The following is a 27,334-nucleotide window of genomic DNA, read 5'->3' on the forward strand; positions in this document are numbered from 1 at the left end:
AAAAAGTCCAGTCACCTTTTTAAAAGCACCTTTGGGGCAACCATGATCTGGATGATTGAGAATCTGCACAGACATTACCCTAGAAAGTATTCTACAAATCATGACTACGATGTAGTTTACCTAAATGTAGGCTTACCACGGTATTCAGGGAGCAAATACACGTGGTTGCTAAGAGTCGGAAAATACTTGGTGGCACAATCTTGCGGAAAATACTTGGTGGCACAATCTTGCTGCATGCGAACCCGATTAAGAACAGAAACCTAGATTCACACAACTGCATGCAACTGGTCAGATTTATATTCTCTCACGGATCCAGAAAGGACTGCAGATCTGAACATCACATGGGGGCTTATCCAGCTTGCGGTCCAATATTCTGGGAATCCTGGCATGCGAGTCAAGGCGTTAAATGAAGCCATCACAGGCTTCATTTGCACGCAGCCAACTCTTGGTTCCCCCATCGGGGTTTACAGATTCGCCAGGGGAGTGACTCGCCCATCTTCCTCTAACATCCAAATCCACCCTCGACGGTCTATGACATACGGGTCGAGACACCGCGCCGGCCTTTCCGGTTGAGGGGCATTCCAGATGTGCCGGACTACAACCCCCATCACTCTCCCCACCCCATCCCGCAGAGGCTGGAAATAAGGCGGGCTGCGAAGTAGCGAGCCGGGCTGGGATGCAAACGAGGCGCTCTCCGTCTAGCCAATCAGCGCCCTCCGAAGCCGCCCAGAATAAAAGCTGAATGAAGCCCTCCGGCGCGCGGAACCAGCGTCAATTCCCCGGGTTTAACGGGACTGGGGAGGGGGGCGCTTGACTTTGCAGTGGAGGCCAACGGGCCAACTTAAATGGCCGGGGAGGCTCGGCTGGAAGACCCAGGAGACGCCGGACAGAGGTCAGCAGCTCGAGGTTTAACTTCTGGGCTGGACGCGAGCGGGGATGGGCGTTTGCAAGGATGGGGAGGCGAAGCACGTCGGAAGGTGAAGATACTGTCCAACTCCGGCAAAGAAGAAAGCTTCCGCCAAGCTCTCTTCTCTTTTATCCAAGAAAAAGTTCCTTTCCCCTTGCCGGCTTCGGCTACTTCGAGGCCGTAAAAGTTGTTTTGACCCGTCGTGAGGAAGCGGATCCCTGGTTTTGCAGCGCGCCGATCTGTCGGGGTCCCGGACTCCCCCTAAGAGTTCCCCCTTCCAGGTGCTTTCCCCCCCCCCCCATTGTCTCTCTGTCAAAAGCCCAGCCGCCTCTCCGCCAGTACCCCCGTCTGGAGCAGAGAGGCTTTTCACGGCCCATAAGCCGCCGCCTCCGTTATCGCCCTCCCTGGCGATTCCCCAGAGAGATTCCTTCCTGCAGAACGAGCTAAGCCAGCTTCGCTTGGGCGTTTGCCGCCGGCAGAATTGCAACACCGCTTTTTGCCTCTGAAGCCGGGCGCCCGTTTTTTGGAGTTGCATTCGGCCGATTCCCAAGGGCTCCCCTGCATTCCTTCCCCGTATAAAGGCTGTATAATGGGGGCGGGAGAGGTGACCCGCGGAAGGTGAGCCCCCGTTTTCCCCTCCCTCCCCCCCCCCCCATCGAACTGAAGCCGCGAGCGCGCCTCCAGTGACTTGGCTCTCCGTCAGCTAGGGTTACTCCCGGGTAAGTCTGAACGCGTGCCGATCAGAACGTCTCGATTTTATTTTTATTTTATTTTTCTGCTGCGTTTCTTTCTTCCAGGACTTTACTTCCTTGCCTAGTTTTCTCCTCCTTTCTACATTCTTTTTTTTTTTTTCCCCTTCCCGAATTTTCTCAATATGCCGATTGTTGCGCGCGCTCTTTCCCTTGCAAATCGCAAAGGGATTAGTACTGCTTTATGAAACCCCAGTAAGACCACACCTGGAATACTGCAACCAATTTTAGTCACCCTACTTAAAAAAAAAAAAAGATGTTGAAACCTTGGAAAAAGTTCAGAGAAGAGCAACTAAAATGATCAAAGGCCTGGAGACTAAAACATACAAAGACTTGGGTTTGGCTAGTCTAAAGGAGAGAAGAAACAGGGGCGACATGATAGCAGTATTCCAGTATTTGAGGGGCTGCCACAAAGAAGAGGGGGTCAACCTATTCTCCAAAGCTCCAGAGGGCAGGACAAGAAAAAATGGTAACTGAGCAAGCAACCTGGAATTAAGGAGAAACTTTCTAACAGCGAGGACAATTAATTAATGGAATAGCTGGCCTCCAGAAACCATGGGCGCTCCATCATTGGAGATTTTTAAGAAGAGACCACTAGACAGTCACTTGTCTGACTGTCAGGGGTGTCAAACTCAATTTCATTGAGGGCCACATCAGCATGGCGGTTGCCCTGGGGGGGCAGGGTGGGTGCGGTCTACTGGGTGGACGTGGATGGAGTGGGTGTGGCCTACTGGGTGGGCATGGCCAGCTCTACATCGTTCACGTCAAGGGTGCCTGTGGGGGCCTGGTCAGGAATGGGACAGATCTGAGGGTCTCTGGCAGAAGGGGCTGGGACTGGGGCAAGTGCCAAGGCATGGTGCATTTCTTCATTCCTCACAAAGGGTGACACCTCCCCAGCATGCACCCAGGGGGCGGGGCCAATATGGCAGGGGCTGGTTCCTCGTTGTTTCTAGATGGCCTTGTGGAGCTAAGACTGAATGTGTTTCAGCATAGATGGCCACCATAAAATTGTACACTGGCTCCCAGCCGGCCTGGGCCAGGGCCAAGGCAACGGGGGCCATCGCCTCACTGTTTCCAGGATAGCTTTGCACATGAAACCACTTCGTGGGCCGCATCCGGTCTCCGGGCCTTGTGTTTGACATGTCTAGTATAGGTTCTCCTGCTCGAGCAGGGGGCTGGACTAGAAGACCTCCAAGGTCCCTTCCAGCTCTATTCTATTCAGTATTCAATAATAATATTTTCAATGTGCTGCTTAGACCTTTGTGTATCCAAGTTCATGCTCAGTGTTTATCCTTAACAGATAAACACTATTTTATTTCCCTTCAACACATTCAAATGGAGCCTACCACCTACTTGGCAATTTGTTTCACTGAAAGTCCTTGTTTAGAATAAAACGACAAGCATATTTTAAACCAACTTGATTTGTTAACTACTGCCTTACTTTTAGTTCTTAGGTAGTACTCAGGAAACTCATGGTAAAAAAGTATATTTCTGCAAGATTAACCTTCTCTTAGGAAATAAAGCTGTGTAGCAGCTGTCCTATCTTTCAGGATAATATACAGGCAGTCCTCAACTTATGGCCACAACTGGGACTGAAATCTTGGTCGTTGAGCAAAGTGATTGTTAAATGAGACACCCAATAACCACAATCCCAGCACTCCTGGTTGCAGTCATTAAGCAATCACCGGGTTGTCAACACTGCAAATATTGTATATTCTTGCTTTGACAATATGCAGAACTGTCTGGTATTTTGGGGGTTAATACAGAGCAGAAGGGGGGGTGGCGGGGTAAAGCCCGGGAGAGAAAGAGGAAGGATACCTTTGACCTTCACACTAATTGGATAATGTGATATATGACAGCTAATTTAGGGAGGGAACATGCTGATAATTTAACTGCTCAGAGGAACTTAGATCTTAGCAAAAAGCCTCCGTTATGCCTGTGCCCACATTTTGTAACAATAAATGACTTTTAGGAAAATCAATGCCTGGAAGTTCTTTGAAGTGTTTCATTAGCCGGAACCATAGCACGGGTATTAAATCGACACTCTCCCCCAACTTCAGGTAGTCCTTGACTTACAATTCATTTAGTGACCATTTGAAGTTACAACAGCACTGAAAAAAGTGACTGATGACCATTTTTCACACTTAGGACCGTTGCAGCATCTCCATGGTCACATGATTTACATTCGGATGCTTGATGATTCACATTTATGACGATTGCAGTGTCGTGGGGCCACTTGATCCTCTTTTGCAACATTCTGACAACCAAACTCAGTAGGGGAGTCAGATTACTAATTTACTAATTTAAGAACTGCAGTGACTCACTTAACAAACGTGGTGAGAAAAGTTGCAAAATGGGGCAAAACTCACATGTCTCGATGACCAGGACTTAGGGGACAGTATCAATTGTGAATACATACAGATGGCTCCTTTCTCTTTGGTCACTTGTAGTACTGGATGCAGGGTCATGAAAGGACAGCAAGGACACCCAATGTCCTAATCCAGGGCTTTTCAACCAGTGGTACGGGTACCACCTGTGGTACATTGGCACCTGGCAGATGGTACGCGACCATCCTAGAAAAGTGGTAGCAGGGGAGGAGAATGAGCTGAACCAGTGACAGCACCGCACAAACCTGAGCGAGATGGCTGGAGCTGCAGGGCTGTCAGGGCTCAGCAGAAGCGCCAGGATCAGCACCAGGCTCCAGCTGGAGCTTGGCGCTGATCCTGGTGCTTCCGCTGAGCCAAGAAGAATGCGCCAGAATCAGCTGGAATGTTGCAGCCTCTCTAGGGTCTTGTGATTTACATTCAGATGCTTGGTAACTGATTCATATTTATGACGGTCACAGTGTCCCAGGGTCATGTGAAGTGACCAAAACCTGCTGCAACCACCCAGCAGACAGGGGGAATAAAAACCAAACACCCCCCACCCCACCCCCGCTGCCAATCCTCAACAGAAATGCTCACAACAATGAAAACCTCGGACAGAAGGAAGAGCGCCACTGGGTGGGCAGGCAGGCAGGTGTGAAGTTACATGTGAAGTTACAGTGCCATTGTAACTTCAGACAGTCACTAAGCGAACTGTTGTAAGTCGAGGACTACCTGTACTTTATCACTTTTTTCCTTTTTTTTTTTTGGTCATCAAGTTTTTGACACCTTGCTGGGTGACTGGTGGCACTCGGATATTGCCATATCCTAAAAGTGGTAGAATGGGTATAAAGGTTGAAAAGCCTTGTCCTAACCCACCCGAGAACATATGTTATCTTTAGGGAAAGACCGAAAAGTGAACATGTTTAGCTACTTCTGCTTTCTCCCTTCCTGTGTACAGTGTGCCAGACTTACTGGGTGAAATCTTTATCTTATGTGTGTCAGCTTAGCTGGATGGCTTGCTAATGTAATTAGAAAGAATAAATACAAGGATTTCCTGTCATTCGTTGCTCCTCTCGTTCAGAGGGGTCCATCTCTATTCAGCTGAATAAAAACATAAAGCTTGAAGGCAGCTTCTGGTTCCCTGCATTTCTTTATCAAGCAAAACCTCAGAACCTGCATATCAGTCTCACTTAGCAACATAAAATTTGGACTCAGTTGTGATCGTAAGTTGAGCACTACCTGCATGCTCTTTTGGCCACCCTGAATAGGTGACTAACAAGCAAGTATTGGAGTGCATTACAGCAGACATGTCATTAGAAGACAAATCACAAAACTGCGTCTCACTTACTTTGGTCACGTCACACAGGGAAATTCATTGGAGAAAGCCATTATGTTGGGAAGAGTTAGCGGTAAAAGGAAACCAGGCTGCCAAAGAACACAGTGACCGGACACCATCAAAGCTGACACCAGCCAGAGCACAGAATAACTCAGAAGAAATAGGGCAAGACCGGAAGGTGTGGAGACACCTGGCCCACAGAATCAAGAGTCTGATACGACTGAATGGATAACATCATCATCATGACAGCAAGACTCCTGCTTTCTCCCAAGTTGTGTGTCCTATTCTTTCAAGATCTGGGAAAGACCAATTTCTACTGGGATCTTGCAGAAGATAAGGGAGGGCTGCTTGAGAAGATAAGGGAAGCTCAGATGCAGAGGAAAAGAAACACCCACTGTCGAACGCTAAGGAAGGCTTGCTTGTAGAGCAGTGGTTCAAAAGCCAATAGAATAAAAGGGAGTAGCACAGCTAAGGAAAAGGGGGAAAAAATGGCGGACTGCGTTGTTTGGCGACCCCCGTGAAATGGTCGTTCGACCCCAAATGGGGTCCCGACCCACAGGTTGAGAACCATTGTTGTAGAGGGAAAGGGACACCAATTTGGAAAACAGCTCCAGGTATTGGAGACCACCTGGGCGATGAGGAGCAATTGGGGATGCCACTGCTGAGTGCTGCCGTCCAGACCAGTCTGGATAGGTGAGGAGATAGGTGGGAGAGTTGACCGCCACCACGATTGTAAGGACAGGTGTACAGCCACATGCTTGAATTTTACCTCATGACTGTCGTGGCACTGCAATAGCCATAACTCCAGGTAGGGATCATAGGCCCCTTTGTTCAGGCCATAGTAATTTCGTAAACTGAAGGCTATTTGTAGAACCAAACAGTGTTAAGTAAATGTTCAACTGCCAGTGCACGTAAGTTCTGTAGCTAGAACAAGGGGATGCTAAGGAAAAACTTCTTCAAAAAGATCCAGGATACAAGGAAGATAAATGAGTTAATATATATATGTTAATAGGTAACCACAAAGCAGACTGATCAGCCTCACTCAGTCCTGTCTGAGAAACAATATGTGTTCTATCAGCCAACTGAAGAACAGGGTAAAGGGACAAGATTGTCTTTACTTGAATGAATTTAAATCTCCTGGGCCAGATGAATTGAATCCCATAGTATTGAAGTTACTAATTAATGGTCTGATTGAGGCTTTATTTTGAGGAATCTAGGAGGATAGATAATTGATAAACAAATGAAGAATGTATATAGTTCCTACCTTCAAAACAGGGAGACAAGGAGGATTCAGTGAACTTCAAAGCAAAAGGCTATATGCCTATCTGTACATTTTTCCATTGCCTTAATATTGTCTTTGTAATGGGATGAAATGTTGAAAACCTTCTGACTAGTGCTGATCTCTACTTTGTGCAATTACCTATTTCAAATTGAATACATAATGGCTTTAAAGGCAGACATAATTCAAAAGAACGTGAATCACCCTGGGGCCACTTGTCTGATATGAAGCACTTTATCCTGAATTTCCTCACCTGTCAGTTTTCTTGAATGAAGCCAAGTTTTAATGTTATGAGATGAAGAAAGTCATTCTTTTGTCACTTTCATGTCACATGCAGTTTTACACTCCCCTCATTCTTTCTCCTTCCTCTTCTATTCTATGGTATATGACTTAATGTCTTTTAATTTTCTCATTTGAAAATTGCTGCAGTCTCTGGATCACACTGACCATCTTTCCGCAGACTTTTTCTACCCTTTCCCAGTCACACCACAGAGCCAGGTCTGCTTCATGGCACCACTATGCTGGATGGACAATATTGCTATATTGACCAAGACTAGATGTTCTTCAATCTTATTTTCCATACTTCCGTGATTTCGACCAAGGTCTCCAACCTTTCTCAGTTGGCGGACCAGAGGGAAAGGGAAGGGGAAGCATTTTATGCACACGTGCATGCAAATGGGGCCGTGAGCATGTGCGTGATGCAAACGGCGGTGCTAGTGCCCATGTGACACTCGCTAGCCCTGCCCTGTTTTCACGCGGGTGCTAGCACTGGCCTGTTTTCACCATGCAGAGCCCCGTTTATGCTGTGGCACCCCATTTAGACCATGTGGAGCCCCGTTTAGGTCACATGATGTCCCGTTTAAGCCATGCAGCTGCAGAGCTAGTACGAGTGGAGATGAGTGTGCGCACTGGCCAGCCTTCCTGTGGCCTGGTGGCCAGTAGGCCACGGCCTAGTAATGGGCCGTGGCCCACAGGTTGGGTACTCCTGATTTAGACTATCCATCACAAACTCAAAATACTTTATCGTGGTCAGTTGTGTGAAGAGCTATGGTCTTGGAGCAAATGTTCATTCGAAATAATTGGAGAATATCTCTTCGGGGACAGGTTATTTTTTTTTTTAAGTCTTCACCAATTTCATTACTACATGAATGACTCTAAGCACTTTGGAAGTCCCTGGTAATGTTTTAAATCTCTTATATTTTAATTTATTTAATTTATTTTTCTACTGATATGTTTACTATGGGTTCTATTCTGGACTTAGCATAGACCTACGTAATTCTAACTAGGGAGCATGTGTTAGTACGTTAGAGTATCTGGCAGCTATTGGGTTAAATGCTGGGTATGTTGATGGGTCAGTGGGAGGAGTCAAAAAGGGTCACAAGTCAGATGCAAGCCAGATGCAAGCTTTGTTCATCCAGCCACATGTGTTTTGCCAACATGTGACTCTCAGCAGAGGAAGAGGGGAAAATTCAATATTAAATTACCTATAGGAATGAACAAATATGGAAAACCAGATGCATCTACAGCATAGTAAGTCTCTGCTTAGAATTCCTGGACAATAAATATTTGTTTTAATTCATTTCTATTGAGTTATCTGTCTGTTTAGATTGGAATCAGAGTCATGAATTCCGTCTGGGCAGAACAGGTTCCTAGGAAGAATCTTAATAACTGTAACATTATGGGCTTGTTCGAAATTCCTAGAGGTGACTATACGTATTTTGAAGGGAAAGAGAGCAACAAACATGTAACAATAGCTTAATCATGGAACTGTAGTAACTTTGTGTTGATAATAAACGTCTACAGAAATGATACCAGGGCTTTCCTCTCTGTTCCCCTTCATTCCTGTAATTATGATGAAGTGGCCCTTGAAGCAGAATGCACACATTGTAGTTGCTGTTCTTGCCTTTTTGGTTGTGAAAGTTGGACCTTGAAAAAGCAAGACAGGAAAAAAATAGACTTGGTTTGAGCTGTGGTACTGGAGAAGCTTCCTCCATATTCCTTGGACAGCAGTTAACCAACAAGCAAGTACTGGAACAAGTTAACACCAGACATGTCACTAGAAGGAAAAATCACAAAGCTGCATCTCGCTTATTTTGGCCATGTCATGCAGGGAAATTTACTGGCGAAAGCAATTACGTTTGGAAGAATTAGCGATAAAAGAAAACCAGGCTTCTAAAGAACACGTTGGTTGGACACCATTAAAGCTGATACCAGCCAGAGCATAGAACAACTCAAAGAAGTAGCGCATGATCCGAAAATGTGAAGAGACCTGATCCACAGAATCGCCAAGAGTCGGACACAACTGAATGGATAACATCATCATCTTGTCTTTTGTGTGTGTGTGTGTGTGAATGGACAGGCACGAATGGCATCCGGGGAGTGTTTTGCGGATGTCCCAGAGGGTTTGGCCAATCAAAAAGCATCCATTTATTAGATACACATTGGGGATGTATATCTAATATTTCCTGCTGCTCCCTTTATCCAAATAATTATTTTCACGTTTGCCTATTTTTTTCCTGAGCAAGTAGCTAACCTTTTAAACAAATTGCTATGCTGGGAATGCTTGAGTTATTCTTGTAAATCAAAAATGGAGTAGATCCCTTGCACTGTATCATACATTTATGTATAATTAAGAGTATCCAAAATAAAATGAACACCAAGGTATTGATTAAAACTATAAAAGTTTAATTTAAAAACGCCAAGCTTTCGCCATCATCTGCCGGCATCATCAGGGCTGGGCCGCCAGGGTGAGAGAGTCATTTTTATAGGCAAGCCGAAGTCTGCACACGGCTCCTCGATCTCGTCACCGGACCCAATTGACTAAATTGTGCTCCGGTGATTCGTTTCTTTCTGTCCTTCCTAGCTGCGTGTATATCTTCATCTACCTTCTTCTTTTTAAATTCTGAGGTGGGTAATGTGAAATCTCTATCTCTCCAATTGTTTCTATCCCTCAATTCATTCTCCCTTTTGGGTTCGAGTGGTAATCCACATTTGTCCTTTCCTTCTCCCCAATCACGCTTTACCCAGTCACTTTTTCCATGAGTGTCTTTCCTTCCGTCCTTAACCCCCTTCCCTCGTGCCCAACTGTCATCAAGCTGATCACACACGGTGTTCCGAGCCAGTTGGGATAGTTCAATAGATTGTTTTTCTATGGGGGTGATCCCACAATTGTGGTTGTCTTTAATTATCACACCTTTCCCCTCCTTTTTACCCTCTGCGCTCTTATCGTGCATGCTGTAATCCAAGGTATTAGTCTGGAGGGGGGTGGAGTTGCGATCTTCCTGAGCGTCATAACTCCCCTTCCTTGCTCTCTTCTTCGTTCCGACGTCTCTCGCTCCTGCGCATGTATGACAGGAGTCTTTGGAGTCCATAGGTATTGCCGGTACAGGGCGCGGTGAATTGGTCTCATTAGCTCCGCCCTCTTGCACGCCTCTCCGTCTGGGCTCGTTCTTCTCCGTATTTTCCAGGGTGTCTGTAAGCTTGCTTTTGTGCCCGGCGCCGTCCTGCGCTCTATATTTTTTGAGTCGGCTAGCAGTGCGGAGTAGGGGGGTTGTTTCTTCCTCCTTAAATCGTCCGTCTTGTTTCTTTCCGAGCGTCGGATGATGATGATGCCGGCAGATGACGGCGAAAGCTTGGCGTTTTTAAATTAAACTTTTATAGTTTTAATCAATACCTTGGTGTTCATTTTATTTTGGATATGAATATTCCCAGGGCTCACATTTTTAACGTTATTAACTATTTATATGATAGAGCAGTTTTGCTCAGGGCCAGGAAGTGGGAGAGGCTTGCATGTCGTGTTTCATCGGACTACTGCAAGCTAGCATTTCTGCACGGCTGCATCAAAGAGAACCTGGTCCCAAACTCACTGCGAAGAAGACCAACAGTTGACTCCTTGGAATGCCGGCAAGCAGTTCGCCAATTTCAGAGGCACACCCTGTATGCGCTGATCAATCACCAACATAGGCGAATAAGGAATTTAAAAACATGGATTCAAGACCACCAGAATTTCTGCAATATGGAGCTCACAAACCACCATTTCCAGATACTAGACCAGCATATCCAACAAGCCGCAGAACAAACAACCCGACATACGACCGAGACATTCTCAAGGAGAACGAACCGGCTACGTGACTCCAGCAACAACCATCCGTCAGGAAGAGTGGTATGCAATTTGTCCTCAAAAACCCTCACCCAGCCACAACTCGCCCTATTAAAACGGGACGTGGGTTACAATCTCACGATGCGGGTGCTCTTGATTTTGTAGCGGCATTAGAACCCGCTTTACATCATATTAGAGCGGGGAGGAGGCCAAGAACCATATCAGGCAACAAGTCACGGGCCTCATAATGAACCATAGACGCTACCAAACATTATCTGGGAGTGAAAGAGAAGCCCTGATACAACTTAAAAGAGATGACACGATTGTCATACTCCCAGCAGATAAGGGGAGGGCAACTGTTGTCATGGATAAAGTGGTGTATATTAATAAGGCACTGGAACTGCTCAATGACAGTGCTGCATACAAAATAGTGAGTGAAGATCCCTCCACCACTTTGAGGAACCGTGTTAATAAGCTTCTTGATGACTTAAAACGTAATAGGAGGATGGGGGAAGATGTGTTGAGAAGGGTACGCCCTGGCGATTCAGCCCTTGCCAGATTTTATGGCCTGCCCAAGATACACAAACCCAACGTCCCCCTCCATCCTATCGTTGCATTTAGGGGCACGCCCACCTCTGAACTGGCCAAGTGGCTGAGCGTACGCATCGGCCACTTGACCAGTAATAACAATGGCACCACCGTGAGATCGGCAGACGAGTTCCTTAATAGGATTAAAGCCCTGAAGGTGGAGGAAGACGAACTTATGGTGTCTTTCTATGTGGTCTCCTTATTCACTTCTATTCCGCAAAATCTTGCGATCTCAGTATTAAGAGACCGATTGAATCAAGGAGAACAGGAACCACATCAGGACTCCCTCCAGACGGAAGACCTCATAAAACTGGTGGGAGTCTGTTTGAAGACCTACTTCACCTTTCAGGGCACTATATTCGAGCAGATCAAGGGAACTCCAATGGGATCGCCGATCTCAAGTGTAATTGCAGAGGTGGTGCTCCAACGTCTGGAACACATAGCGATGGCCCAATACCAACCAAAATTTTGGGCCCGCTATGTGGACGATACGTTTGTGGTCATCAAGAAGCAATTTAAGACTGACTTTATGGGCATTTTGAATTTGGTATACCCGGACATCCAGTTCACCATGGAAGAGGAAAATCAGGGCACACTAGCATTTCTAGACGTATTAGTGCAACGCCAACTGGATGGGTTTTTGACCACCAAGGTATACAAAAAAGCAACCTGCACGGACAGGATCTTGCACTTTGAGAGCAATCATCCGATAGCCCATAAAGTCAGTTGTGTTAAGACCCTATTCAAACGGGTGGAGTCACACAGCAGCACTGTCAAAGCTAAGAGAGAGGAAAGAAACTACCTCTTCCAAGTGTGTAAACGCAATGGATATCCGGCAAGATTTATCAATCGATTTAGTATACCATCTGAACCCCGGATTAACCCTATATCTAATGAGTTGACACCACAGACAACACGCATTGCCCTCCCCTATATCTGTAATGTATCAGAGGCCACAGCAAGGATCTTGGCGCCACACAATATACAGGTAGCACATAGACCCAGCCAAACGCTACGGGCAGCCATCATGCGCCCCAAGGACCCGCTCCCCAACATGGAAAGGTCGGCAGCCATATATAAGATCAACTGTATGGACTGCCCGTGCAACTATGTTGGGGAGACTTCCAAACGTGTGAAGACTAGGGTCCATGAACACAGACTAGCTGTGAAAAGGGGCGAACAACACTCCCAGATATGGACCCATATGGCGGAATTGGGTCACCGCTTTAATTTCAATGAGGTAGACGTCCTGGCCAGTGACAGTACCAAGGGAGGCCGACTGCTCAAGGAAGCATGGCTATCCGACAGTAGCTCTATCAATCGGCATATTGACCTCTGTCCAGCACATTTGGCACTTAAATCTTGGAGTATGACCAACCACTCACCTCGCTACTGCTGGCCTGACAGCAAATCTAGCGAGAGAGCCATGGAAGATGTGCCAACCCCCCAGCCAGTTCGATGTAATCTAGAAGAGGAGGAACAACGACCGAGAATTCCCACCACCCCCATAATGTTAACACGCTTACAAAAGGCTAAGAGAGCAATAGAAATTACAGCCCAGAACCCTGGCACCACGAACAACGGAGATATCCCAGCCGGCATGCAAGGATACACGGCAGACAAAAATGGGGAGAGATCGTTAAACCTGACACCCCACCGACGCTCGGAAAGGAACAAGACGGCCAATTTAAGGAGGAAGAAATGACCCCCCTACTCCGCACTGCTAGCCGACTCAAAAACATATAGAGCGCAGGACGGCGCCGGGCACAAAAGCAAGCTTACAGACACCCCGGAAAATACGGAGAAGAACGAGCCCAGACGGAGAGGCGTGCAAGAGGGCGGAGCTAATGAGACCAATTCACCGCGCCCTGTACCGGCAATACCTATGGACTCCAAAGACTCCTGTCATACATGCGCAGGAGCGAGAGACGTCGGAACGAAGAAGAGAGCAAGGAAGGGGAGTTATGACGCTCAGGAAGATCGCAACTCCACCCCCCTCCAGACTAATACCTTGGATTACAGCATGCACGATAAGAGCGCAGAGGGTAAAAAGGAGGGGAAAGGTGTGATAATTAAAGACAACCACAATTGTGGGATCACCCCCATAGAAAAACAATCTATTGAACTATCCCAACTGGCTCGGAACACCATGTGTGATCAGCTTGATGACAGTTGGGCACGAGGGAAGGGGATTAAGGACGGAAGGAAAGACACTCATGGAAAAAGTGACTGGGTAAAGCGTGATTGGGGAGACGGAAAGGACAAATGTGGATTACCACTCGAACCCAAAAGGGAGAATGAATTGAGGGATAGAAACAATTGGAGAGATAGAGATTTCACATTACCCACCTCAGAATTTAAAAAGAAGAAGGTAGATGAAGATATACACGCAGCTAGGAAGGACAGAAAGAAACGAATCACCGGAGCACAATTTAGTCAATTGGGTCCGGTGACGAGATCGAGGAGCCGTGTGCAGACTTCGGCTTGCCTATAAAAATGACTCTCTCACCCTGGCGGCCCAGCCCTGATGATGCCGGCAGATGACGGCGAAAGCTTGGCGTTTTTAAATTAAACTTTTATAGTTTTAATCAATACCTTGGTGTTCATTTTATTTTGGATATGAATATTCCCAGGGTTCACATTTTTAACGTTATTAACTAATTAAGAGTATGTATAAAAGAGAACATTGAATTAGATGGTCCAAGGAATCTAGCTGTAATGAAAAGAACCTTGTGGATATTAGCTACTCATGGAATAAATCAAAGAGAATTTATTAGATGCTCTGAGCTTTCAAATTGCATCATTTCCAAGGCTAGGAGTAACATATCTTTAACATAACCATGAGCGTTTCTTTCATTACTATGTTTCTTGATCATAATTTACTACAATGATAGTATGGCCAAGTTCATGTGATTTCATAGATGGCCAAAAATAGTTCTAAAAGCAAAGCAAACCACGGTACAATGAAAAATAGAAAGACTGGCTTTTTGTAGTTTCCTCTCCAGACAATGAGAAGACTTCAGATTACCCATAAGTCTTCCAGATAGTTGTTCCTCACGAGGAGGTAGCAAGACCAGTGGGTTTAGAGCTCAGAGATGAGGGAATAGACATATTGCTCATATCAAAGTTGGCACCTTAAAAAGGAACCCCCCCCCCAAATGAAAATGCAAGTTCTAGGAAATTATTTAAATAAGACTAAAGATCAAGTCTGTTAAAAGGATATAAAGCTGCTTTATTTGATCAAGGTTAAAATGCCATCTCTGATAACTTTTAATTGCCAGGACTGAAATGAGGTTTTAAGAATTTTTTTTTATAGATAAGGGGATGTATGAAGAAGAGAGCATTTTGTGTTATTTTAGGAAAAAGTCATAAGTTACTAAATGTTTTATACTTTTGATGAAAGCGTCATCATTTCTTGATATATATCTTCTTTTCTTTACTATATTATTTTTTCTTTCCTGCCCTTTCTAATTTTTTATTTGTATTAGTTTTATTGTTGTGATTGCAACTTTTAATAATATTACTATTAAAAGAAGTTGAAAGGCAGCACACCTTTTTTTGAGGCAGTAACAGCAATCTCTGAATAACACTTAAAAAGACTTCTCAGGTGGCAATTTCTCTCACTTTTCTTCAGCAAAGAAGAATTTTAGTAAACTCCAGTCTGGCTTTTTGGTGGCTGTCTTTCAGAAGTGGGTTCTTCTACCCTGGAAGCCAGTTTCAGTGAGACAACAACAGATGGTGTGACTCATTAGTGCTGTATCTTGAATCTGGGGGTCAACTAGGATGTGTTTTGAAGTTTTCTTGGTTCTATCTCCTCTTCTACTTCTCTATTCTGAGTATGGGGGGTCCTTGGTGCTCTCTGAGCTTGGATGTTTTCTTGCAGATGTTTCATTACTCAAACTAGGTAACATCACCAGTAGAGAGTGAGGTTGCTCTCCTTGCATATTTCAGTGACTTGCCTATCAGTGTTGGTTGGAGTGGTCCTAGATTGGGCTGTTTACTGTTAGCTTGGTTAGCAGTTCCTTGAATGGGGTATTGTTTACTGCTTATTAATCTGATATTAATCCTGGTGTTAATCTCTGGTTGTCTGAGTGTTGATTGCTGGTGGGAGGTTTTGGGGTCTTTTTCTCCTCTTTTTGGCTTGATTTTCTCTTTTGAATGGTAGTAAATGCTGTTGATGTCTATGTGCCTGTTGATGATCAATTTGTCAGAGTGCCAGGCTTCCAGGAATTCCTACCAACACTGACAGGGCAAGCCACTAGACCACAGGTCGGCAACCTGCGGCTCCGGAGCCGCATGCAGCTCTTTGAGCCTTCCCCCGTGGCTCCCAGCCTCCTCTGCCTTTGCAGAGAGAGACAGAGACAGAGAGAGGCAATTGCGCTTCCCTGCTTCTCTCTCTCTCTCTCTCTCCCCCCCCGTGTGTGTGTTTGTGTGTGTGTGTGTGTGTGTGTGTAAAAGAGAGTGTACTCACAGTGTTCTCCGAGGAGCTGAAAAGCTTACTGGGCGGAGCTCCTCCCTTTTCTGCGTCTCTGCAGGAAGCAGGAAGGGCAGGAGAGAGCTAGCTAGCCCAGCTAGGCTGACTCAGGAATTCTGGGAGTTGAAGTCCATGAGTCATAAAAGAGACGAGGTTGCCTACCCCTGATCTTGTTGGAAACAGCTTGAAGCTTGCCAGGTGAGCAGCAGATGGGGGGGGGGAGAAAGAGAGAGAGAGAGGGGGGGGGAGAGAGAGAGAGAGAGGAAAGAGAGAGAGAAAGAAAGAGAGTGGGGGAAGAGGAGCGGCAGACCAAGGGCAGATAGAGAGGGAGGGAGGGAGGAAGAGAGACAGAGAGAGAGAGAGACCCTTTTGACATCTAAAATGAAGATAACACTGCATATATCCTTTTTTACCTGTATGTGTATGTAATTTTATTCTCTTAAAGCATTCTCTTGGTGATCATTGTTTTAATAGTATGGATATTCCCAAGAGTGATATTTTTACTTTTATTTTTAATGTATGCGTGTATGTATGTATGTATGTATGTATGTATGTATACATACATACATACATACACACACATACATACACAAACACACACACACACACACACACACACACCTATAATAAAGGTAAAAAAGGATATATGCAGTGTTATCTTCATTTTAGATATCAAAAGGGTTTTGCGGCTCCCGGTGTTTTGTTTTTGGTGGGAAACGGGTCCAAGTGGCTCTTTGAGTGTTTTGGGTTGCCTACCCCTGCACTAGACTATAAATTGAGAGCAAATCCCACTTCCTACTAGCACTGATGAAGTTACCTAGTTTGGGTAATGAAACATCTGCAAGAAAACAAGAAGCTCAAAAAGCACCATGGAACACTTATTTCAACTCTAAGCTACAAATTTCCCCTATTGATACTTGAATACTTTTCCTCTGTTGGTACTTGAATATTTTTCCCCATTCAAGCAGGCTGAGTATCTGATTATGAGATTGAAGATACCTGTAAAAGTAATTAAATAGTCTGCTTGAGAATTCATTAAAATCCAATAATGTCTTTTAATTTCTAAGGGTAGCAACAATTATAGCAATAGCACTTAAGACTTACATACCGCTTCATAGTGCTTTACAGCCCTCTCTAAGCGGTTTACAGCATATTGCCCCCAACAATCTGAGTTTCTCAAATATTTCTAGTCTTTTAGTGGTTAATTAAATTGTTAATTTAATAAATGGATTTATTTTATGATCTTATTCTCTCTCTCTTTCTCTCTCTCTCTCCCCCTATGCACTTTTATTGATAAAACATCAGTCCGAGAGTGATTAGTGATAATTAATTACAATCACTATAAAATTAAAATCATCTTTATGAATCCTTGGAATATAGTTACACTGGAAATCAAATCAATAGATTGAATGAAATACTACCATTTCATCTGTCAGCAAGAGACGAAATCTCTAGTATTTTCCTTGCTGAGTTGTTTCATTCATTTGATATATGTTGTGTAATTTTTGTAGCCAAAATAATAGAGCATGACCTGTGCTGTAAAATGTGCTGATTACAGTTGTGCCAGACTGCTTGTGCAGCTCATTTTATGTTGCACATGACAAGCTCCAAACCTGGGATGTGTTGGTCTGTGCTAGAAATAGCAATTTGGACGATCTATTGAAATAAAATGACGTTCCCTTCAACTTATTTTAAATGGTTCTTTATTTTCACATGAAAATCTCAAGATTCCCTTTCTTCTCCTGAATGGTGTTTAATTGTATTATTAAAAAAATAATAAGCCTCCTTTGCTTTTTATTTTAAATCTGAGTTTTATGTTTTATGAAATTATAAATAAAAATGGCATTTTATATTTATGTCATAATTTTCATGGTCACAAATACAAGCTTATGCTAAAGCAATTTTCTGTTTTGCTAGAAGAGCAACAGTGATGCTGCAAATAATATTTAAAAACAAAGTTTTGGTAAGCTAGGAAATTGAATCTTTTGTTAGGTTAATTTCCACATAGCAATCAAATGTAAAAGTTCTATCCGTTTGTGAGTGACATTTAATGTATAAATAACAATTCATTTGCATTATGGACAATAGTAAGCATAAAAATGGCATAATGTTTGAAAACACCTTTCAAGCCTTCAGTTGGCTTTGTGAAACTGAATATGGTCAGACTTTGTGCAGCCTGAAAAAAATGGAGATTTTCTGCATCAGCTTCATCCTCCAGTCCAGAGTGATTTATATTGACTGTCAAAAGATTTCTGATGGTTTCCTTTCTTCATTTAGCTTGTAGTACTCCAAACTCCTTTGGGGGGAGGGGGAGAGGAAGAATAACTACAATACCCTTCTGTGTTTTTCTAACATATTTTAAAAAGTTGTTTTGTGTTGTTTCATATAGATATTAAAGGGATACAACTGCCCCTCACCTTGCACAGAATGGGCTGCTGACTGCTGTAAATGAGGGCAGATATTCAGACTGGATTTGACATTGCTGTCTACCTATCGAGTCCTTCCCAAGGACCTGGGATAGGCAGATGTGGGTGTCTGATGGTGTTACATGTATCATTGCAGAATGTAAGCTGTTCCAAATAAAGCTGCCTTTTGCAATTGACCAGTGGTGAATGTGTTAATGCCTATGGTATTCAAGTGATGCTCCAGATATTTTAGGATTGCATCCAAAGAGATGATGATTACTATTATCGTTGTTGTTGTGGTTCATTGTGCACAGATGTTTAGACTGAATTTGGAATTTTTGTTCAGCTATCGACTTGTTATTGCTGTTGTTATTGTTATTATTATTATTCCCCCCAAGAGTCACTATTAACAAGGTTTGCATTTGGTGATTTGGCATTTGCTAGACTCACAGAAAATTTTTAAGAAAAGTACATGTAAAGACTTAGCAGATGCATCCACGCAATTTAAGCTTGGTTAATGTCAGCCTTCATTTGTTTCCTAACTTAGCATATTGTGAAAACCTGGCTTGGTTGGTTATTTATGCTTTAACATATTTTGTGAAGCCAAAAAATGGGTGACTTCAGAAGCAGATTATGGACATTGTGTGAATGGACTCTGGGTAGAAGTGTTTTTTTCTCTTTAGAGTATTTTTAAAGCTTCTCAAGCTAAATTTTTAAATGTTACATTCCATATTCATGTTTTTAACATTTTAATTGTACCGCGTCCAGAGTCCGTCTGTGAGGGAGATGGGCAATTTCTAAACATACTAAATACAATAAATAAAATAAATGAAAAACATTAATTAATTGTAGCTGAAGGTGGAAAGTGAGTTTCGAATTAGGTCAATCCAATAATTGTACAAATGACGGTCAGGCTTTCAGCAGGAGGAAAGGCTGAGCCTCACTTTGGACTAGCAGCCTGACAAGGCAGTTGGATCAAACCAAAACAAACAACACCGAAAGCTGGAAATCAAAATTTGCTATGTGCAGAGCTTACAATGTGGCAGATGAAGAAATAAAATGTCTCATTGGGACCCCCTGAAATCTCTCTTATAGGGTGATTTCTCCATGAATTTTGCTTCCTCATAAAAAGAAAGTAGGGATGACTAAGAAAGAAGACCCAAAGGTGGGGGGGAATGCCTTCTTCCTATCAACTGTTTGCAATCTGATGCCCTTTAGATGTATGGGACTTCAGTGCCCATAATCCTCAGCCCAGGAAGCTATACTAGGCGAAATTGCCTATCTTCTCACTTCTGCAATAGGAGGCTTGGAGTGAGAACCCATTGATTGTGGATGGTGCTTTTGGTCAGTCAAGGAGCGGCCCCTGCTTAGGCCTGGAGGCTCTGCAGGGATGAGAGACCACCCGGAAACCCTAGGGCGAGAATCAAAGGCTTGTTATCTCATGAGCAATGTATGTGGTCTTCTAGTCCTCTGAGCATGGCTGTGCCCGTGGAATAGCAATCGCCTCAGCTGTAAATGCTAGAAAATGGCAGCAGAGAGCCACTCCCATGTTTCGGCTGAGGAAACTGACATGGGGCCCTCATTTCCTCTTTCGTTTGCCCCTGAAGGTGAAACCAACTTTTAGGAGGGACCCTGAAACCAAACAGTGCCAAAGTGGGCCACAAAAGAGAGCTGGTATTGTTGTTGTTTTTCCTCTAAAGGAAAGAGAATCAAGCTGGCTGAGGGAGAACATGTTCAGTTGTAAACAGGGAAATCCAACAAAGAATTCTTCTGGAAAACCATTCCCGGGTGAAATTCCACATGCAAATTGTGCCAAGGCCCAAATTGGGTTTTTCTTAGATATAAGGTTCATGCTTTGATTTGATCTAATACTTCCAGATTTGGTTGAAAAAATTGGCCAAAAAAGGTCAACATGGCGGCCATGATGGGGCAATCAAAGCTCTGCCTCTTCAGCACTTTAAAAAAGGGGCAAATTTTTATTGTCCTGCTGTGGCTGCCATCTTGACTTATTTTTACCACAGCCTGCAGACACCCATTTTCCAGGATTTACTTAATGTGCCATCTGTATGCATGTGGGTTTTAAAAAGCATTTCCAGTTTGAAGTTCATTTGGGTTTTGTTGAGAAAATGGGTAGAGAAATCTTATAACATTGTCAACCTGGACTGTCTGTTTGTTTGTCTATATGTATATTTATTTAATAATTTGGTTGGTTGAGTGTGAAGTGACTCTTATTGTCAAAGGAGTCGAAAAGCTACCAGAATTTAAAAGCACAGCAAAATATAGTGAGAGCTAGTTAGCTAATATAGATGATAAATAATAGATTATAGGTGATAGATTAGATTGATGATAGATGGATGGATGGATGGATGGATGGATGGGCGGGCAGGCAGGCAGGCAGACAATCTGCCATCTGCCTTTTCTGCTTTGCCTCAGCATCCTGACACTGAAGGGGCTGAAGGGCTGATTTCCTAAGGGGAGAGTAAAGAAAATGTAGGTTTTCTCAGCCTACAAGATGTGCATGACCACATGACTGTATATACATACATTTACGCATACACATCCTCCAGTATAGGGCTCCTTGTCTTCAGGATTTATGCCCTGCTTCTCCCCCCCCCAGTCTCCAGGATGGATGAAATGGCCTCCCCTGAGGACAGCTCTGTAAATCTTAATTTTGGAGGATGATTGTCTTTTGCAAGTGAATCTTTCTTCCCTGTTGTGAATAAGCCAGGAATGGTCTCTAAAAGGCTCTCAAGGCAGGATAGCATTCGGAGAAAAAAAGGCCATCAGAGGTCAGGCTTGGGAAAGTGGATGCCTTTTACTACAATTCATTAGCCAGAAAAAGCGCTATCAGATAGTTTGCGCAATTATGGCAACTTTGCGATCTGTGTGGCCCAACTCCCAGAATTGGAAGTCTCAAAAGTGCTTTTTCACCTTGAAGATATTTTACTTTTCATCCAAGAAGTGAAATGCCTTCAAGGAAAAACAAAGTCCAGTTGCCTCTTGAAAATGCACCTTTGAGATAACCATGACCTGGATGACTGAGAATCTCCATAGACACTCCCAGAACTGGAGTTAGAGAGCTAACAGCCAGCTGACTGCAAACAATATTAATCCTTCCATTCCCCACCAGTTAGTTAGAAACTGAAGAGGGTTCTTGGATGAGAAGCAAAATGTTTTGAAGAAAAAAACAAAGGAAGTCTAGTTGCCTTTTGAAAAAGCACCTTTGAGATATCCAATTTCAGGAGCTGAAGTCCATACAGATTGTAAAGTTGCCATAATTGGCTGCTTCTAATCTATAGTAGCCAAAACTCAGAAGAAACCTGATAGCACTTTTTCTGGCTAACGAAAAGAAAAAAAAGACCAGTTGTCTTTTAGAAAAAATACCTTTGGGACAACCAGAGTGATTGAAAATTTCCATAGACACCTGTTGGGGATGGACAAGACCAATTCTCAGACTGCTTGAGTCTGAAGTAATTACCCCTATATGTTTCCAGTATAGAAATTATGAACTATACTTAAGATGAACTTTGTTTTTCTTGTTTTTTTGCAGATGATGGTGCTGCAATATCAGTTTTGAGCTGATTTTACATCAGATGATGAGGCGATAGGAGAACCTTTGTATGTTGTCGAAGTCCTCCTAATTCACAACATTTCTTTGGAAACACGATGAGTTTTAAAAGCTAACATATTGGGCTCTTATTGAGGTGACTCTCCAGTAACTCAGATGCCGCAGTATGCATCTAAAATGAACATTTTTCCTGAAAGACAAATGTTGAAGTCTCACAGGAGAACTTATTTAAAAACTCAAATCTTTAATTGGAATCATATATAAAGAAGTGAACCAGAATGTATGTTAATTCTAGAAGAGTTAGAAAATATCAGTTTGTGCACATTTTTGCCACTTGTTTTGTTCTGTGCTTCATGTTTTTTTGGGTAGAACTTGATAGCCCTACGTTTGTGCAGTACATGAAATCTCTCTCGTACAGATACCTCATAAAGAGCTATGCTTTTGTGAATGACAGTCTAACGATTAGCAGATGTAACAGGGTAGCAAGGCATCGGTATTTGATCAATCACGAGGAGAAATGTCAAGGGCAAGATGTTTTCCTCCTGATCTTTGTAAAGAGTTCACCTGAAAACTACCAGAGGAGAGATGCAATTCGACAAACATGGGGTAATGAAGAATACGTTCATCACTATCAGAATGCCAACATAAAGGCCTTATTTGTTTTAGGACAATCAAGAAATTTTTCACTGGGAAGTGAAATGCAAATGAGGCTGGAAAGGGAAGACGAGAGGCATGGAGATCTGATCCAACAAGACTTTTTGGATACTTTCTACAATCTTACCTACAAATTACTGTTGCAGTTTAGCTGGGCAAACAACTTCTGCCCACATGCCAAGTTTGTCATGTCAGCCGATGACGACATATTTATCCACATGCCAAATCTTATTGCATACCTCCAAAATCTAGCACATATTGGGGCTCAGGGTGTTTGGGTTGGGTATGTCCATCATGCAGCACCTCCCGTAAGGAATAAAAAAAGCAAATATTATGTTTCCTATAAAATGTACCCATGGCCTGTCTATCCTGACTACACAGCTGGAGCTGCATATGTTCTATCCAGCGACGTAGCTGCTAAAGTATACCAAGCCTCTCAGACTCTTAATTCAAGTTTTTACATAGATGATGTTTTCATGGGACTTTGTGCCAACAAAGTGGGAATTGTACCACAGCATCACCCCTTCTTTTCTGGAGGAGGAAAGGCTCCACATCATCCTTGCATTTACGACAAAATGATTACTTCTCATGGACATGTGGAAGACCTTCAGTATTTTTGGCGACAGATTACAGATCTAAAAATGAAAAACATTTCTTCTGGAGTTTGGGGTAACATATATTGCAGAATAGTTAATATTATGCTGCTTTGCAGATTATATAATTACGATACATATCTCTGTTCAGCTGCTTTTTCCTAATACTTGAATATCAGAATAGATTTACTGAGCCACAAATGAAGGAGGAAGTCACTTGCTTTCTCCATAACAAATTAACATGAACATAGGAAAAAAAATGCAATAAAAACTTGCCTGCAGAATGCACAGTTCTCCAAAGGTACGTTATAATTATAAAAACAATTTTCTTATTATAATAAAGTTTCCCACCAGATAATTTTAAGAACTGGATAGATCTTAAAGTTAACATTGATACTTCTCAATCTGGAACTATGAAATTACCAAATGGAAATGGAGTTGTTGATTAGTTGAAAAACATACATTTTTGATAAGTTAATATTTGGAGGTTACAAGGAGAAAGATAAAATAATTGCTGTGACAGGATACTAATGTAATAGCATTTTTTTCCACACACAGAGTACTGTCACTTCTAAGCACATAATTACATTTTGATCTAATGTTTTTAGAACTGAATAGCTCTGTATGTTTTATTAGATGATCACTCAAGATGACTTAAACATCTCTGATCCTATATAAATGGTGCTATTGTTGACATTAAACATGTCTGGTAAATTCTGCAAAGCTGTTGTCTTAATAACAAAAAAATGAGAAGGGTTTCACCTTTTTTGCAAAATTTCACAGTTCTAAGTTGCACACTAAACATAAACATCATAAAATTGATGGCCCTGTCTCAGTGCTCTAATCTACAAGGCCCCATTTGATTTATTCAGTTGGTGTTCACTGCATATATATTAACTCCCCAATGATTCCCATTAAGCAAGAAATATTTTTAAGAGATTAACACTAAAGGTACACTCCAGGAACACAAATATGAGCCTTGCAGAACACTTTTAAAATGTGAAATATTTAATGTTTTTCTTTCAAAAACTATGAAATTGGCACATACATGATTAGACAGCATAAATATATTTTAAAATAAATAAACTGTTTTCTGTTCCAGTTTCATAAAGTCGTTTTCTCTTAATCAGAATTTCAATAATTTTACTATTTATAATCTTTCAATTGAAAAATTCTCCCGTTCTGCATTTCTTAATATGAGTAAAGTAACCACATCTTCCATTTACAGAATGGGATGAAACCGGGTTGTGTTGTCTGCATGCCTCTAGGCATACTTTTCTGTCAAAATTTTTGCTTTCCTGTTCCTCTCCTCCCTATGTGGTGAGTTTTGATGTCGAAATTAAGGCAGATTGAATATGGATTTCATTGGGGGTGAGACTTCTATGTTATTCTAACCAGTTTCAAAATAATACAAAGCTAACAACTACTGATAGATCATAGACATAAAATACTTGAATATTGTCTTGCTCTCAAGCAAACATTTGACTTGTCTATTGTGTCAGACTAAATTAAATGCTTATGTTTTTGCAGAATTATAAAGTATTAGCTGGTTGTTAAGGAATAGACTTGTATATTTTTAGCACAGAGAAGAATGTTTAATCATTTAAATACTTTATGAAAGCATCCTTTTTTTCCCTTAAGACTCTTAAGCGTGAGCATCTGAACATTTAATATTTTTAAACAGGAAATTCTTAGGTTTACTGTGTTCCAAATGCAGGGCTGTAATTTCTTTTCTTGATTTCACAAGTAATTGAATTGTTACTCAAGGTATGTGTTGTTACACAACTGTTATACTAGTTTTTACCTGTTTGGTTTGCAGCTATATTTGATTAAAAACGAAAGAAAATTAAGAGCAGCATTTATTTATTCATGACCCTTTTTCTGCACAGTGTTTTATAAAATATATATTTTCAATAAACAAGTTGTATATTTTGTAAATGTCCTCCTCTAATTTTTCCATAATAACAGTTTCCTCTTGTAAAATAGAACATTTGGAATATATTACCTGCTTTTCTTTGAGGCAGCAATTCCAATAATTGTGAATAGGATTTCGCGTCCTGTCTTAGGTGGAACATTTAAACTGTGTGCACATGAGATGCTAAGTTAAAAACATTGGATAGCAAGTACACACTGTGATTTTATCTCCATTGCAGGCAACTTTAACTGTGTTTCTTGGCACGTTATTTCAGCCACAAATTTGGTTTTGGAAACCAGGACATATACTTGAAAACAGCCTGATTTTATCAAAAGGCCTGATTTAATCTCAATACTCTGAAATATTACTGACAGCAATTTTTCATGTACTAAGTATTTTACCTCCTTTGTGGCAGCAATAAAGTCTGTATTCTCTTCTGGATAAAAAGCCCACAGTTAAAGTATTCAAATACAGAATAGAATAGAATAGAATAGAATAGAATAGAATAGAATAGAATAGAATAGAATAGAATAGAATAGAATAGAATAGAATAGAGCTGGAAGGGACCTTGGAGATCTTCTAGTCCAGCCCTCTGCTCAAGCAGGAGAACCTATACCATCTCAGACAGGTGACTGTCCAGGCTCTTTTTAAAAACTTCCAGCAATGGAGCGCCTATGATTTCTGGAGGCAAGCTGTTCCACTGGTTGATTGTCCTCACTGTCAAGAAGTTTCTCCTTAATTCCAGGCTGCTTCTCTCTTGGATCAGTGCTCTGGTGAATAACGTGACCCCCTCTCCCTTGTGGCAGCCCATCAGATACTGGAACACTGCTATCCTGTCTCCCCTATTTCTTCTTTTTTAGACTAGCCAAACCCAAGTCCCGCAGCTGTTGATGTATTTTTTTTTTAAAAAGTGTACCTTAAATATGCTTGTGCTCGTGTAAAACAGATTGTAATTGGAAGAAATATGCTTTGCCAAAGAAACACATTTTAAAAATCTTGTATTTTAAACATCTCCCCAAACATTATGCAAAGGCCTTAGGTTTGGAGAATGGCTCAACCCACCCACCCCCAAAAAACCCAAAACAAGACTATTTTTCAGGGGTCTCCAGAATCCTGGAAGTTAAAACCCACAAGTCTTAAACTTGCCAAATTTGGAGACCCCTGGGCTTTTACTCAAGCCATTTGCTCCCACCCTCAAAATGGCCTAAAAATCGTTAAAAACTTCCCAGGCCTTGTGCAGGGTGTTTACAGAAGCTTGTTGGTAATTTCTCATTAAAGGGAGTATATTTGGCAGGACACATGGGATTTACATTTACAGTATTTATTTTTCTAGCATGGTGCCTTAATGACTATACCAAACTGGCTTATAGATTTTAATATATAGTATTATTTTTATTCATAACACCCAGAGTTATTTTGGAGTTGTGGGGCTGTAAATCTCATAAATAAAATAAAGTAAATAATTCTGGAGATTTTCTGGAATAGATATATTTCCATACTACAAAACATGCCAAAATGCTAATATTTATCTATAGGAATAAAGAGGCATAAGAGAGTGCTTATATAGTAGCCCAGTTCTATAAGCTAATACTTAATGTATCTGGAAAGATTATACAATTACTTATGGATCACATTACAACTGCAGCACATGGCTCAGAATCCTCATTAATTTACAAATGAATACAAAAACAGATTTCTAGCCTTTTCTATAATTGTATAGTAATTTTATCCAAGCCTACCCTCTAATATTGCTTAGTTATTTATTTTGCAGTGGTCTGTCTTTTAAAAAAGGAATGAGTTGTTGATTATTTAGATGAGTTAGATATGCCTGTTAGTCTTAGGAGCTTATGAAATTGTCATGAATTAAAGCCACTGTATTAAAAAAATCAGTATTCATTCAGGATTCTCTTCCGTGTATGAAGTTACAACTGACACAAATTCTTCATGATGTAAATTTTAGAGATCTCTAAAATGGCAACCAAATAATGTGGAAATTGGATTTTGACAGTGGTGGGATTCAAATATGTGAACAACTGATTCTCTGTGTGGATACCACTTCCGGAAATCCATTCTGGAAAAAATTAACTACCAGTTCTGCTGAAGTGGGGCAAACTGGCTGAATCCCACTACTGAATTATGAGCATTTTACAAAAAAGTTTCCATTACAATAAGAAAGTGATTTACCAATAACAAAATTCATGAAACAGGGTTTTGGACCGAGTATCGGAGGATCATTGGAATGAGAAAATATATTAATAACCATAATGGTGCAAAATTTTTCACTTATATCACATTAACAAATATTTAAATGCATTCATATATAAATATTGAGAAATGCCATTTCCACTAAGTTGTGTATAACCTAGTTTTTCCTTTAAAAATTAGGGAATTCGTTTTAAAG

General features: G+C 42.0%; 2 protein-coding genes across 10 annotated transcripts in view; one reads left to right on the top strand and one right to left on the bottom strand.

Annotated features, from left to right (window-relative positions):
- Positions 1 to 27,334, bottom strand: part of MCF2L2 (MCF.2 cell line derived transforming sequence-like 2) — a 210,876-nt gene that overhangs the window by 79,953 nt on the left and 103,589 nt on the right. The gene's annotated exons all lie outside the window — the stretch shown is intronic.
- On the top strand, positions 49 to 25,482 carry B3GNT5 (UDP-GlcNAc:betaGal beta-1,3-N-acetylglucosaminyltransferase 5). 5 transcript variants are annotated; one of them, XM_039321829.1, is made up of 3 exons: positions 1,348 to 1,626; positions 18,188 to 19,810; positions 21,754 to 25,482. In XM_039321829.1, the coding sequence occupies exon 3, from the start codon at positions 22,050 to 22,052 to the stop codon at positions 23,181 to 23,183; it is 1,134 nt and encodes a 377-aa protein (XP_039177763.1). In that variant the 5' UTR covers positions 1,348 to 1,626; positions 18,188 to 19,810; positions 21,754 to 22,049; the 3' UTR covers positions 23,184 to 25,482. The 5 variants fall into 5 exon arrangements, with proteins under 5 accessions (XP_039177764.1, XP_039177763.1, XP_039177766.1 ...); XM_039321830.1 differs by lacking the exons at positions 1,348 to 1,626; positions 18,188 to 19,810 and adding an exon at positions 49 to 892; XM_039321832.1 differs by lacking the exon at positions 18,188 to 19,810.

This window comes from Crotalus tigris, unplaced genomic scaffold (genome assembly GCF_016545835.1).
Source record: "Crotalus tigris isolate CLP2741 ecotype Arizona unplaced genomic scaffold, ASM1654583v1 scf7180000023829.5930981, whole genome shotgun sequence".
Classification (NCBI taxonomy): domain Eukaryota; kingdom Metazoa; phylum Chordata; class Lepidosauria; order Squamata; family Viperidae; genus Crotalus; species Crotalus tigris.

What these genes read in the sequence shown, in the direction of transcription:
- B3GNT5 (XM_039321830.1), top strand. Translation starts at nt 22,050, where the DNA reads ATGTATGTTAATTCTAGAAGAGTTAGAAAATATCAGTTTGTGCACATT.